The following is a 14,717-nucleotide window of genomic DNA, read 5'->3' as shown; positions in this document are numbered from 1 at the left end:
AGCGCCATCTGTTGGCCTTAAAAGTTAATCTGTTTCACCTGGATTGAGAGTTATAGCCATGCAAATTTTCAATTTTTTTCTCATAATTGGGTGTTTAATTTTGCTCAATCATTTTAAAAGGAACACCTTAAAGATTGAATACTAAATAATTAGACTTGCATCATGATTCATGAAACGTTCCCCTATGAAAGACCTCATTTCCTTAGAATTTAAAGTAGATAAATCTCTTGATGAGTTAGAACTATACCATATACTCTAATAAAAAGTTTAAGAAAAATGAAATGAAACAACAAGCAATAAACAATCTTTTTTACTAAGTTTTTATTATTACACGGCAGTTACTAAAATAACTACATAAATACATATGAAAGCTTGGAAATTCTTGTTCAAGATGGTAAAATTAAAAAAAGAGAGTATAAAATAAAACAAAGAATTATGTACAACAAGAAGACATTCCTGTCTTGTTTTTATTTTACATACTTCTCCATAAATTTTTTATGAAAACTAGATCTTAAAGTGTCATTGATGAAGGGCTTCTCCTTTCTATCCGGCTCATCGATGGCACAGTTTTTGAAAACAACATCGCTGTCCCATCTTCTTTTCACTTTGAACTCTGCTTTCTCATTCAGAAGGGGATTCCCACGCAGAATGTTTTCAGTTCTTATTTTTTCTTCCTGGGCTTTCCTCTCAGCTTCCTAATGTTTTGTGGAAAGGAAATCCATCATTAATAAATGATTTTTATTTTGACAGGGTTCATAGTCAACAAAAAATAAGCACCTTTTAAGTACTTTTTAAGCACTATATACATTAACAAAATGAAAAATATTTTTCAAAGACTTTACATGATCATGATAAAACAACTAGTTTCTGCGATAGAACTCTTTTTCTTGATTATATTAGCCATAAAGGATAGAAATATTTTTCGGTTCGATTTCAGAAGGTAAAAAATGAAGCCTGAAATTGAGAATATCTTGCAAAATGCGACAGAGTTGTACATGAGAGTGGTAGAATATCACCGAACTCAGTAGATGCACATGCAGACTCTCCAAGTATTTCATCGAATATGCAAAATGATTGACGTTTCCATACGTTATGGTCAGACGGTAGGTCGAAATTAATTATGGCTGAATGAATTGTGAAAATGTTGAATAGAACAATGTGAAAAGCACGCTTTTGCATAATACGTGGCAAAAATCATGTTGGTAAAGAAAAAAAAATCTCAATTTCGAAAAGGGAAAATTAAGTACTTTTTAAAAACACCTAATGAAAAAAGCACCTTTAAGTGCTTTTAAAAAATGAAAATCGAAAATAAGCACCTTTAAAAACGCTACACACCAAGTTAGAAAAAGGTCTTGTGGCAATTTTTCCATAAGGGTACCAATTAAATTGTGATTTAATATTTTTGTTCCTTCAGCAGGGCACTCGATAAATTACTGTTTTTTAAAAAAAAACAAACAATTAAACTATTATACAATGGTTTTAAACTATAGAATTACTTTGTGTATTATACTTGCTGTTAATAGCTGCTAAATATAATTGCTGAATAATATCAAAACATACCGGAAAAAAAACACAATAGCATAAGCCAGAGACGGAGTACTTTTTCTCATAAGGGTGCCAATAAAATCGTGATTCATTATTTTCTGCCCTTAAAAGAGTGTCAATCAATATATTACTCCTAAAAAAATCTTTAAAATGTTATACAATGGTTTAAACCTATAGAATTAATTTGTGTATTATACTACCTCTTAAAAGCTGTTGAAACTATTAGCTGAATAATACTAATAAATACTGGAGAAAAAAAAACTTTAAAAAATACAATAGTATAAGCCAGAAATGGAGAACATTTTCCAATATGGGTGGCAATGAAATCGTGATTTATTATTTTCAATCCTTAAGTGTGCAACTCAATAAATTACATCTTAAAAAGCTTTTAAACCATCGTAGAATGGTTTTAAACTATAGAATTACTAGGTGTACTATACTTCCAATTAAAATCGAATAAATATTATTTTAAATTAATATATTATAATTTTAATATTAACTAGGGTAAAATATCGTAAAGCTGATATCCTTTGTCCTAATCAATAAAATTAAATTTATATAATTAAAAGCCAGATATTTTTAATTTTTCATAGATCTCTACTATAATAACAATATAGTTGAGAGGGCACTATATTATCAACATCATACCTTAGAAAATGTTATAATGGCATCAAAATTGTTCTTTTATTGAATGAACCTATTAGAACCGCCAGCATTGGATTTTTTTTATCAAAGAATGTTAGTGATTAAAAATAATTAAATTTGTACTTTTCATGTGCCTCTGCAACATCATTCACATGCCATTTGGTGCCATAAGTTTGTCAGCTCTAATATAAGCAGAAATACTTTCAGCCCAAGATAACTAAATTTGACAGTTAATCAGACTGCTAGTTGTAGCCAGTTTTGCAAAGTTGGAATGGTACTATGATAAAGGGGGTGCTCAACCCATGGGGCTTTCTGTGATGGATCAGTGCGCATTAAAACAATTAAAAATACATTAAGAAAACAAGTATACAAAAATTATAATCATTCCACAAACATATTTTACTAAATTTTTGAAAGAAAAAAAAAAAACTTAAATAAACCAGGTGTAGAAATTAAAAAATTTAGTCAGTGATCTGTAAGTAAAAGATATTACTAGTCCATACTCATTTTCCACTGGTCTGTTCCTATGCCCTACTAGAATTTTTTCTCTTTTTTTCAAAAAATTAAAAAAAGTCAATAAAGTGAATTTCAATGAAAAATTCAGTGTGTAATGTTCACAATTAAAAAGAAATATATTATTTCTGATAAAACCCAGACCCTTACCAAAAAAAAAAGATTATAAATAAATTAATAAAACAGAATAATTTAATATTATACTGAAAATTTATTTTATAATGGTTCAAATCAATTCCAAAATGAGACCTGCCAACTTCAGAAATTCAAAAAGCCTGAGATTTTTGCTCTGAGCATAACATAACATAATAACAAAACAATTAAAATGAGTAAATAAATAAATTCATATATTCTTTAAATCAAATTTATTTAAATAATTTCTTTTCTCCCTTAAAATTAGAAACTCAGACTGAGTGACTAATATAGCATTTTTCAAAAACTTTATGTAAATATTTTTCAGCAATTTGCAAGAAAAGAATTAAGTTTAATTTTTTTTTTTATGTGGCTGAATATGTTTTCAAGGGTCACATTGCTAAAAAGAATGGTTAATACCACCAGCATTAACTGGGAGAACAACTACAGGCATTACTTTTTTTTGCTACTAAATATATATTATATTGCATCAATCTCATCAAAAGAATGAAAAAATTCTGAAGCTAGCAATTTTATTCTCATTATTATCTCATCAAAAGAATGAAAAATTCTGAAGCTAGCTATTTTATTCTCATTATTATCTCATCAAAAGAATAAAAAAATTCTGAAGCTAGCTATTTTATTCTCATTATTATTCATTTTATGAATCAAGTATTTCTCTTAAAAGAAAATCATATATATTTTTCTAACCCTTTGCTGAAGAATTTATTTTTAATACTTTTTTAATTATTGTTTACTAATTTAGGTTAAAAACATCTATTATATTATTTAAGTGAATTTAGTAAATTATTAATTATAAAGTGAATTTAGTTAAATTAATTTAAGTGAAAAATATTATATTTATTAGCTTAAATAATTTATAGTTACAAAATTCAGCTTGAAACACTGGTGTCTTTTTCTGCGTTAAGGTAAAATCTTCTAAACATGGCGCACTCAATCACCAAACAATTCTTTTCCAAATTTGCACTTATTTAGATTCAAGAAAAAATGTTTTTTATCACTGAAATTTTTTTGATTTACAAAATTAATTATTGATAAATTTTTTAATATGAATGAGAAAAAAATTTTCCAACTACTTTTTTTAAATTTTATATTTTAGTACAAACATACTTTCAATAATCTAAGACATTTTTTTTTTTAAAAAACGATTAGATTGTTTTTTACGATTAAAAATAGTATATTATTACTTGTAATTAAAGCGTCAGAAAAAATTATATAAAAGGGTCACTGGTTTCACATCAGCATCAAAAAGTTTTTTTTTTTTTTTTTATGGAAAAAAAAAAGATTCTAGAAAGGAGTTACAGATAAACCAAAGAGACTTGAAATACAAAGACGGTTATCTGGGAGAAAGAGTTTTGGAGCTGTATGCAAAGGGTGCGTGGGTTCACCAATTCATTATTATTTAGAAAAAAGCCTGAGAAAACACTTTGTTGGCCTGAGATTGGACACAGGAGCCTAAGAGTCGGAAGGTTGATAAAATGTAGTGAAGTCTGTAAATCAGTTGGATGTATCAAATAAAAGTTCAAGACAAATGTAGTTTGAATATTTATCAAAAAATTGAAGATTAAAGTTATTTAGTGTAGAAATTAAAGGGATTATTTTCCTACAGAAAAAAAATTAAAAACCAGATAATAATTTGATTTTACTAGAGAATATAAAAAAGACAAAACCTAAAATATTTTTTACTTAAAAAATTATATGCAAAGATTACATATAAATAGCTTGACTTAGTCCATAAATGTTTAAGATAAATTTTTTATATTTTAATTGAACTAAGAAATAACTAAGTTAACATCAATTGAAGTAAAAACTGAATTTATTGATGGTTCTGAAAGTAAAATTATTATTTCCCTACCCCTTCTCAAAAATGGTAGCGCACTCCTATCGTAACTTTTAAAAACTTTTAATATGTAGGTGCTAAATTTTAATCACTTTGATGTAGTTAAATAAAAAAATATGCATATTTTCCTTTGGCTATACTAATTTGTTAGAAATATATTAAAGAAAAGAAAAAAAAACTTGTATGACTTTAACAAATTCAGCATTCTACCCTCTGTTAGAAAGCAAAATGAAAGTACTGAGTCATTTATGTTAAGATAAATATGATTAATAGAAATAAACACATGGCTTCATTTAAGATTTCCAACAATAAAAAATAATAAGCGCATGGTTTCAAACAGTATTCTAATAATAAAAATATAATCACATGGTTTCATATAGTATTGTAACTATAAAAAATAAACACATGGTTTCATACAGTATTCAAACTTCCAATTCAGTGACATCATTCTACATTTGCCAATGCTCATCCGAGACATTTGATCAAAAATAAAAAATAATTATTAAAGAATAGTTATAAAGCTTGGTTTTGATTGATAAAAAGAGCTGTAAGCTAGTAAACATCAGGGATGTATAAATTTAACAAAACAGAATGATCTACAGTTTAATTTATAGCAATGCCTAATAAATTTGTGAGGAAAAAAAATAATTTCGAAATATCCCTCTCTAACAGACTAATTGAAAGTTTTGAACTATTTTAGGGTCACAATCAAGGGGATAAAACTCCTCTTGGCACCCAAATTTCAAAATTCCAGCACAGAAGGTTCAGGCATTATCACAAAGAGGCACATAACATATTTTTAAAGAATTTTCTAAAACATATAAAAACTAAGAAAATTTCGTTTAAATCACGAGACTAGAAAAAACTGCCAAAAACCAGAAGTCTTCTGGAAATTCCAATAGAATAGACAACCGACTATAGATATAAATATATGTGCTATAAACATAAAGATTGCTATAGACTATACTATGATTATAAGCTCATAATCTAGTTTTATGAATTCTAAAAAATAAATTTTACCTTCCTGGCAGCTTCTTCAGCTCTTTCCTTTTTAATTTGATGTAGTTCTGCCATCAATTCAGCAGTATCATCATCATCACTGTCATCACTTTCATCATCCTAAATTTAAAATTACAAAAACATTTAGAAATATAAAATGTTTACATTGAAGATTTTTTTTCTCCTTATAAATACTTGCTGCATCATATTGAGAAATTTTATTTACATTTATTTTTCAAACAATCCCAATGAATATGTGATATTTTGAAATTTGAAGTAAGATACAGTTTGATTGAGCATATAAGAATTATAAATTACAGCAAGTATTTGCGATTAAAAATTTGCATTTTTATTACATAAGCAGGGAAGGCAAAATTTTTGATACAAAGGTAAAATCTAGTTGAATTTTCAATTTTCACCCTCCAGTATAATTTTTATTAATTTGATTCTGCTTTTCGCTTCGGTGACCTTAATATTTATCTGCAATTAATATCCTTTTCATGAGACTGACATTGCTTAAAAATTTATAAACATTATGCTTAGAATCACACTGCAGTTTTTTTTATTGTATAATTTTATTATTATTTTTAATTCATGACTAGAACAGTTTTTTATTTTGATTACTTTTCCAACTGATAAATCTAAAACAAAATGTTGTAATAGCATATACGATGCCAACTATATAATGTGATTTCATCAATACCTGAAGGTTTTGATTCAATTAAAAAACTGATTCTATAAACCAAATATTTATTTCACATTATAAATGACACAGCGTTAATGTTTTTCACAGCGTTAGAAGCATAAATATATATTAATATTCATTAAAGTAACTTTAGGCAAAAAAATTTAACAATAATAATTAATATAATAAATATAATTAATAAATAAATATAATAGTAATTAAAGTTAGAGTATTTTAATTAATTTTATTGATAAGGTTAGAAATACACAAATCAAAGTAAATTAAATTGACTTTGAAATCAAGTCTATTGAATTGATTAGATTTCTTAGAAAAAATGTGTAACATTAACACTGATCATTTCTCAGTGTTAATGTTATACACATGGCCCTAATGTTATACACGCAAATATTCTGGCCCTAACCAGTCTTTCTTTTTTTCAAAAAATAAAAAGTAGTGTTAAAAAATTGGCGGCAATAGTGATAAATTTTCCGTGAGCAGTGTTCGTGCAAATTATGCACAGACTCTTTTGCATTCTAAACCTCACCCCCCTAGAAGAGTGACAAAAAATAATTACTCATTTAAGTGAATGTAAAAATGAACCTGCAATTGTTATGAGACACTTGAGAATAGACAATTTCTTAGAACACATGTCTCTAACATTAACACTGAGTACTTTTCATCCTCCAATTCAAAGGCCCTCAAATACGCTTTGAATAAATGTACACAAGTTACCTAACAATTTTGATTTTGAGATCTGGAGAGTCTGATAACCAAACTCTTTTTATTATTATATATGATATTCAAATATTATTATTGCGTAGATTATTTGCAAAACTAATAATAATATAAGATTTTAATAAAAAAATTTGTAAAGAAGTCTTAATCTTTATAATTTGGAGAATTTTAAATTAAATAGAAAAAAAAACAAAGACTTAAACTACATGCTTGACAGTTAAATTTAATAAATTTTCACAGTAAACGGCTTTATAACCTGTCTGATTCTTGATAATGGTTAAAAAGTGAACATGTTTGATTGATATAACAACCATGACCATTTTTATCAAATATAGATATTTAAAATTAAGGACTGTCATTATGCTAGTTTCAAATGAGTTGTATGCCAATTTTTCTAAAAGGATCTTAATTTCGATGACATTAGCCTCATATCATCTAATCTCAATTGAAAAACACAAATTTTCAACAATTATACACATAAAATTGGTCTTGACAGCTATAAAAGTGAAGGAAAAATAATGAGAAAACTAAAAACAGAAACATTGAAATCAATTCTGAAAAGATAAAAGAAGGGTGATTCTTTGGTTTATTTCATAGCCATTGCTAAGGAAGGAAGTAGCACAGTAACACTGCTAAGGATGGCTCTAAATTGCATAGGATGGAAGTAGCACAGAATGACAAAAGATAGATCATGCTTTTGAAATCTGTTTAGTTTCTTTGATAACATTAAGTATAAAATTAAAAACCAAAATAAATCAACATACAAGGCTTTTGAATATTCTTTTCTGAATGGAGCTAGAGCGTGTGAAAATCAGAAAAACAAAAACCTAAAACATTTCAAAATGTCTGCAAAGAAGCCAACTTGCTCCACTTTGTGAACAAGTTTTTTTTTCTAACAGTAGCGAAATTTAATTTCTAATGCATCATATTCAGTTTACTAAATTTAATTTGAAGTTATTTTGTTCATCCTTATACGCATTCCCATAGTCATATATGATTCAAACCTATAATTAAAATGCCAGTTATCTTCTGCTGAGGCTTTCAGGGGTGACTGTGAGCCCAAGTCAAAATTCTAAAAAAATTTCTTGAGTTAAAAAAAAAAAAAAAAAAAAAAATTGAAATTGAAGAAAATTTAAACAAGGTTTTTTTTTTCCCTTTTTCTCAATATTTCTCAGTTTACTTAAAATATATTTAAAATTTTACACATACCTATGATGACCTGGAGAAGTAATTAAAATTTACAAATATGTCTTTCTTTCTTGAGTTTATGATTATAACAACTATTTACTGATAAAAAATGAATATTAATCATGAATATAAGCTTATAAAGTATCTCTCTGGCTCTCCCTTACAAACAAATAAAATAAACTGTGTTAAGTTCCACCTTTGAAAACTTGATTTCTGGAAACTTCCGGATCACTGTTAGCGAAAATTCTGGAAATCCGGATTTTTTCCGGAGCACAATCAACCCTGGGCTTTAAAAAATTTGCAGCATGGAACAAATTTCCAAAAGTTTTGATCTTTATTTCATTACTACTACAAAAACTTTGGCTGAGAACGAAACGATTAGCATCACAGTAAAAATTTAAAAAATAATTTCAAGAAACTTCAGGACCTATCAAATATCTATCAAATAAAAAACTTTTAACAGAGCTAATACTCCATCAATAAATAAAGAAATCATGAAACGAAGGCAAAATGCCACATTTAATATCAAATTGCGTGAATGTTTTGGATTGATACTTTGGCAGTAGATGTAAAAAAAAAAAAAATATTTTGGCAAAGGTACAAGTAAGACTATCGTAACAAAGGTAGATTGAAAGGATAAGACATGGTCCTGTTGCATTGTAAAAGTCAGGAGTGACTGGATGAAAAGACTTAAAGCCTTTTGCCAGTTCAGCACAAATATGAAATGCAGGTAGGAAAAGGAAGTAATAGTACTTAATTTACATTGCACTATTGCCCACAGTCTGGGAAACATCCTTGAGGATGAACCGAAGCCAGGAAACCACAATTTTGATCCTCTACAGAGAGGATGGCTCCTCCAGCTTTTGTAATTTTTTAATGAAGTGTCAAGCAATTTACAGTTGAACAATTTAATGAGGACCGATACTCTGAATCCTGAGCCCCTTTGAAGTGATCACACCCCCTTCTACTGACCACAAACAGTGATGATCAACTTCTGTGTTCTACTGGGAGCTGTATCTTTACGATAAGTCAGTGGTTTGGCAAGTAAGAAAAGGAGTTAGATGTTCAAAAATATAAACATTTAACACAAATTTATTATTTTTAAAAATAATAACAAGCTCAATTGTTATACAAAGAAAAAACGAATTTTATTTGGACACACCGAAGTATTGATATTCTGAAATACAGAAGAATATCAATACTTCAGTATGTAAAAAATTTTAAACAAAATGCCTAACTTAGATGGGTACAAAAATTCTGCAATATAAAAAATCTTTATCTAGGATTTAAAAAATAACCTCAAATAATCATAACTAAGACTGCATTTTCAAGTAATTAAATTTTATACCTCATCAACTGGGTCATCTGCATCTACGTTTGCTGCTGGCAATTGATCTAGTCTTGATTTTTTGGATGAACCACCACTTAGATCTGTAATGAGTTTTTAAAGATTAGTATGTAAGTAAAAGAAAACTATAAAAAACAATAACATTTCAATACAAGTTTCACCATAGGCCTTGCTTAGCTTACTAAGCTAGTCCAATCCGACTACATTGCCAGGATAACACAAGCAAAGAGGGCTTTTGTCTAATGTCACAAATTTTTTATAATATCAGGCATCTCGGCCCCTTGTAATTGCTTCTCATTTATCATTGTTTTTCTTTCTCTAGAATGTCAATATTTTTCACAGAAACACAGAATATTTTTTTCTCTAAGTATACAATTAATGTAGCTTTATGTAAGAATTTTTTTGCTAAAATGTTAATCACAAAGAAATAGAAGATTACTTGCATTTCAAAAATAAATAATAATAATCATCTGAACTTTAAGAAAAAAAAAGTTTAATGTAAAGATTGCAGAAATTTTAATCCTTGACGAAACTTTTATATAAGATATAAATAAAGAATAATTCAAATAAGGAATGGCTCTTATGAAGCTTTTTTTTCTTTCGAATTTTAATATAAATGTTGAAATTTATATCTGGTAACACATAATCTTTTTCTTTGTTACATTAAATTGACATCTACGTGAAAGAGTTAATAAAATAAACAAATAAAGATCTCGTGAGGGTAAAATAAATTTTCTACAACAATGATTAATTGGTAAATATTTTTAAAAAAAATTATGTAAAATTACTCCTACCCCTGAAAATCCTTATCCCTGAAAAAGTACTTAAATTTGCAATAACTTTCAAACAAATAGAAATTTTTTTTTTTAAAAAAATTTATTAAGTTAACAAACAAAAATGGTTCTTTTAGCACATCAAATTTTAACTCAAAGGGTAAACAAAGTTAGCTGCCATTGAAAGAGTGATTCCGAACTTTTCATTTATATATTCTAAAATTTGGAATACTGTAAATAATGCTTCAAAACTAGTGTTCTGTTATGCTATGTTAAGACAGCACAAATTGTATTGTGATGATGAATTAAGTATTGAATTTGTGCAAATTTAAAAAATTGCATTGATACTTGCATATTTTAATTAACTACTCATGTTGATTGATATTTTACGCTTTAAATTATAGTTATACTAATTTAAAATAAGTTCATTTCACTGGAAAAGAGTGATCAATAATGTTTTAAACTACTAAAATGATATATTAATACATTATGATTTAATTATGGAATAATAATTTTGTTAATTTCTTTTAATTATATATATTCATAGTATATATTTCAATTTTAGGAATAATTTTGTATCAAAAATGTGTTTTTGTCCTCTCATCTTGGAAAATATAAGTTTTTTCCACTTTTTGCCACTTTGCTTGCAAAAACCTGTTTTTGCCAGGATAGTCTTTACCGTGGTTTTTTCCACATGCGGCAAAATCTTGCCAACCCTGGTTTTTAGTATTCTTCATGAGAAAATTTTATAATTTTTTTTCCATGCAAAAACAATTCATTTAATTTTTAAATAAATTTGATAACCATTATAAAACTTCTTATGTTACTTGTTCCGTATTTGTAAGTTACGCTCTTGGCGTTCGAGCATCTCCCCTTGGCACACTGTAAATACGCCAACTTGGCAAGCAGTCTATGTTTGTACGCCATTACAGTCTACGCTCTACTCCCGAAAGGGAAACGCAAATAAACTCCTAATTTACAAAACGCTTTCTCTCATTTTACGCTACCTCCGCACATTTTGTTCCTAAGCGACCCGGAGGGATCCAGAACCTATGGAATACTGAATAAACGCTTTAGATTGAATTTAATAAATTCATCCCGCTAAAATATGGCAAATATCATTGCCTTAAACCGCAAGCGTGGCAGCATAAAAAGCCAGCTTACAAAACTAAATAATGTCCTCTCAGAGGGACAAGACAATATGGACATTTCTGAGCTCCAGGCTCAATTGGATATTGTGCTTAGTATCCATCAGAAATTCGAAACGCTAAAAGATGACTACTACAAAATCGCAGAGGAAGAAGATTTCCAGAAAGTCGAGGCCTCTCTCTTCGAAGTGGATGACGACATTCAAAAATTAGAGGTAAGCCTCAAAACCTCTATTAGTAAATCAAAAACTATAAACATTGACATAGTGCAAAATCAAAGTGTTGATAATTTTATTATCAGTGATCAGCCTAAAAAGGCGTTAATTAAACTCCCGAAAATCCCACTTCCGTTTTTCAACGGAAAATTCGAGGAATGGAACTTGTTCAAAACGCAATTCAATAGCCTAATTAGTGAGAATCCGGAACTTTCGGAAAACGAAAAACTGCATTACCTACGAGGATCCCTAAGGGGTGAAGCGAAGGTAGTAGAAACGTCAGACGATAATTTTGAATCATTATATAAAGCCTTAGAACAACGATATGAAAATAAAAGACTTATGGTTGATTGCCACATCAAAAACATACTTAAAATCCAACCTATTAAACAAGAATCTGCCAGAGAACTTCGTAATATTTTGGACAATATCAAGAAAAATCTTAGATCATTAAAAATACTAGATTTCAATAGAGACAAACTTTCTAATGTTTTTTTATTAAATATCATTCTGGATAAATTAGATCGCGAAACTCGTAAACAATTTGAATTGACTCTTGAAGATAATGAAGTTCCTGAGTTTGACACATTTTTAGAATTTTTAGAAAGAAGATACCAAATATTAAATAGTATTAATGCAAACATCCCATCTAAATTTAATTCTGATCGATCAAAGTCCTTTTTAGTTAAATCGAACAAATTTCAAAAATTATGTTTCGCGTGTAAATCTCCATCACATGCATTATATCATTGTGATGAATTTAAAAGGATGAAATTATCAAAAAGAATAAATTTGGTGAATAAAAATAAGCTCTGTTATAATTGTTTAAGCGATTTCCATCCTTTCAATAAATGCAATTCGAAAAGTGCTTGTTTTGTGTGTAAGAAAAAATTGAATCATCACACATTGCTTCATGAATATTCTACACCGTCAATCACGACAACTAGTCATAACATTCAAAGTGAAACCAGACTCGCGACGCCTACTCTCTCTCGAGAAAGAAATCCACAAATTAACAATTCAGAATCAATTAATATGCAGGTGCCAGAAAACCCTCGTCTTTCGTTTTTCTGTAACGGAAATAAGAGCATTTTGATAAACACAGCAATAATATATGTCAGAGACGCTTGGGGAGAATTGAAACCCTTACGAGGTGTCCTTGACTCAGCTAGCGAGAGTTCTTTCCTCTCCTCCTCCGCTGCAGACTTTTTGGGATTGAAAAAAGAAAAAATAAACATTCCGATTTGTGGTTTGAATGATACATCATTAAATATAAAGAAAAAAGTATCTGCTTTTCTATCGAATGAAAATAAGGATTCGCAGTGGGAGATAGATTTATTAATTGTTCCCAATATAACAAGTTTCACACCTTCTAAAAAATTAAATGTTTCGAACTTAAACATTCCCAGGGAAGTTAAATTAACTGATCCATCATTTTTTATTCCTCAAAAAATCGACATTCTATTAGGCGCAGAATTGTTCTTTTCGTTATTGAATGACGATAAAATAAAACTGGCAGACAACTTATTCTTGCAATCAAGTTGTTTCGGCTATCTTGTTTCAGGTGTTATTTCAGACAATAATTTTTATAACACTCCTAAACATTGTTTTTTAACTAAAAACTTAGACATTCTTAATAAAACTCTCAAACGCTTTTGGGAAATTGAAGAAATCGAAACAAACGAAACTTGCAGCGATGAATTAAAATATTGTAACGAACATTTCGCGAAATCGCATTATAGGAAACCGGATGGTAGATACGTTGTGGAAATGCCATTCAAACCTGATTTTTCCGAAGAAATGTTAGGAAATTCTAAGACAGTCGCATCAAAGAGACTAGATCAGTTATGGACGCGTTTAGAACGCGATCCCGCCATGCAAACGCTTTATTCAGATTTCCTCAGCGAATATGAATTATTACAACATATGGAAGAGGTGAAGGAAACTTCAGATGTCGAAACCGGATACTATCTACCACATCACGGTGTCTTACGCCCATCAAACAAAACTACTAAACTTCGTGTAGTTTTCAACGCGAGTTCGAAAACTTCCAGTGGACATTCTTTAAATGATTTACTCTGCAAGGGAGGAGTACTTCAAGAAGATCTCTTCTCGATCCTAATCAGATTTAGAAAACACGCTTACGCATTTACAGCAGATATAAAACAAATGTTCAGGATGATTGAGATTAATCCTTCCCAAACCAAGCTTCAAAGAATTCTATGGAAGAACAGTAAAACAGCACCAACTAAAGTTTATGAGTTGCGAACTGTTACATACGGAACTGCATCCGCTCCATACTTAGCAACAAGGGTTCTACAACAACTTGCCCTAGATGAGCAGAAGGACTTTCCTTTAGCGTCAAAGGCAGTACTTCAAGATTGCTACATGGATGACTGCCTCTCTGGTGCTCCAGAACTTAGCGAGTTCGAAAAACTCAAATCAGAATTAACACAGCTGCTCCAACGAGGAGGCATGACTTTGCACAAATGGTGCTTCAACAAGGCTTCATCAACCGAACATAAGGAATTCTCGCTTGACCGAAATTCTGATGAGATAATGGTCAAAACTTTAGGAATGCTTTGGAACAGTTTAACTGATTCATTTACGTATAAGGTTACCACCAGTACAAATAGCAACTACACCAAAAGAGATGTACTTTCACAAATAGCTCGCATCTATGACCCACTAGGACTCCTAGGACCTGTCATTGCCAAAGCTAAAATATTTATGCAGCAATTGTGGTTGCTTCAATTGGACTGGAACGAAACACTACCTCCAGATGTGTCTAAACAATGGGGAAACTTCATCAAAACTCTACCAGATATCGAATTCATTCATGTTCCCAGATGTTTCTTGGAAGTTAGTGCAAGGTACGTAGTGTTACACGGATTTGCAGACGCATCTTCAAAAGCTTATGGAGCAGTGAT

At 29.3% G+C, this 14,717-nt stretch overlaps 1 protein-coding gene across 3 annotated transcripts in view; it reads right to left on the bottom strand.

Annotated features, from left to right (window-relative positions):
• Positions 1 to 437: 437 nt before the first annotated feature.
• Positions 438 to 14,717, bottom strand: part of c12.1 (spliceosome-associated protein CWC15) — a 29,583-nt gene continuing 15,303 nt past the window's right edge. For all 3 annotated transcript variants that reach the window (XM_071184425.2, XM_071184423.2, XM_071184424.2), the window contains exons 5-7: positions 9,652 to 9,734; positions 5,717 to 5,815; positions 438 to 695 (exon numbers count right to left, since the gene is read on the bottom strand). In XM_071184425.2, the coding sequence (XP_071040526.1) occupies positions 468 to 695; positions 5,717 to 5,815; positions 9,652 to 9,734 (410 nt within the window). In that variant the 3' untranslated portion in view covers positions 438 to 467. The remainder of the gene's footprint in view (positions 696 to 5,716; positions 5,816 to 9,651; positions 9,735 to 14,717) is intronic.

The sequence above is a fragment of the Parasteatoda tepidariorum genome, chromosome 10, assembly GCF_982258835.1.
Source record: "Parasteatoda tepidariorum strain Cologne lab strain chromosome 10, Ptep-v5.0, whole genome shotgun sequence".
Lineage (NCBI taxonomy): Eukaryota > Metazoa > Arthropoda > Arachnida > Araneae > Theridiidae > Parasteatoda > Parasteatoda tepidariorum.
This window is presented reverse-complemented; position numbering and strand designations above follow the sequence as displayed.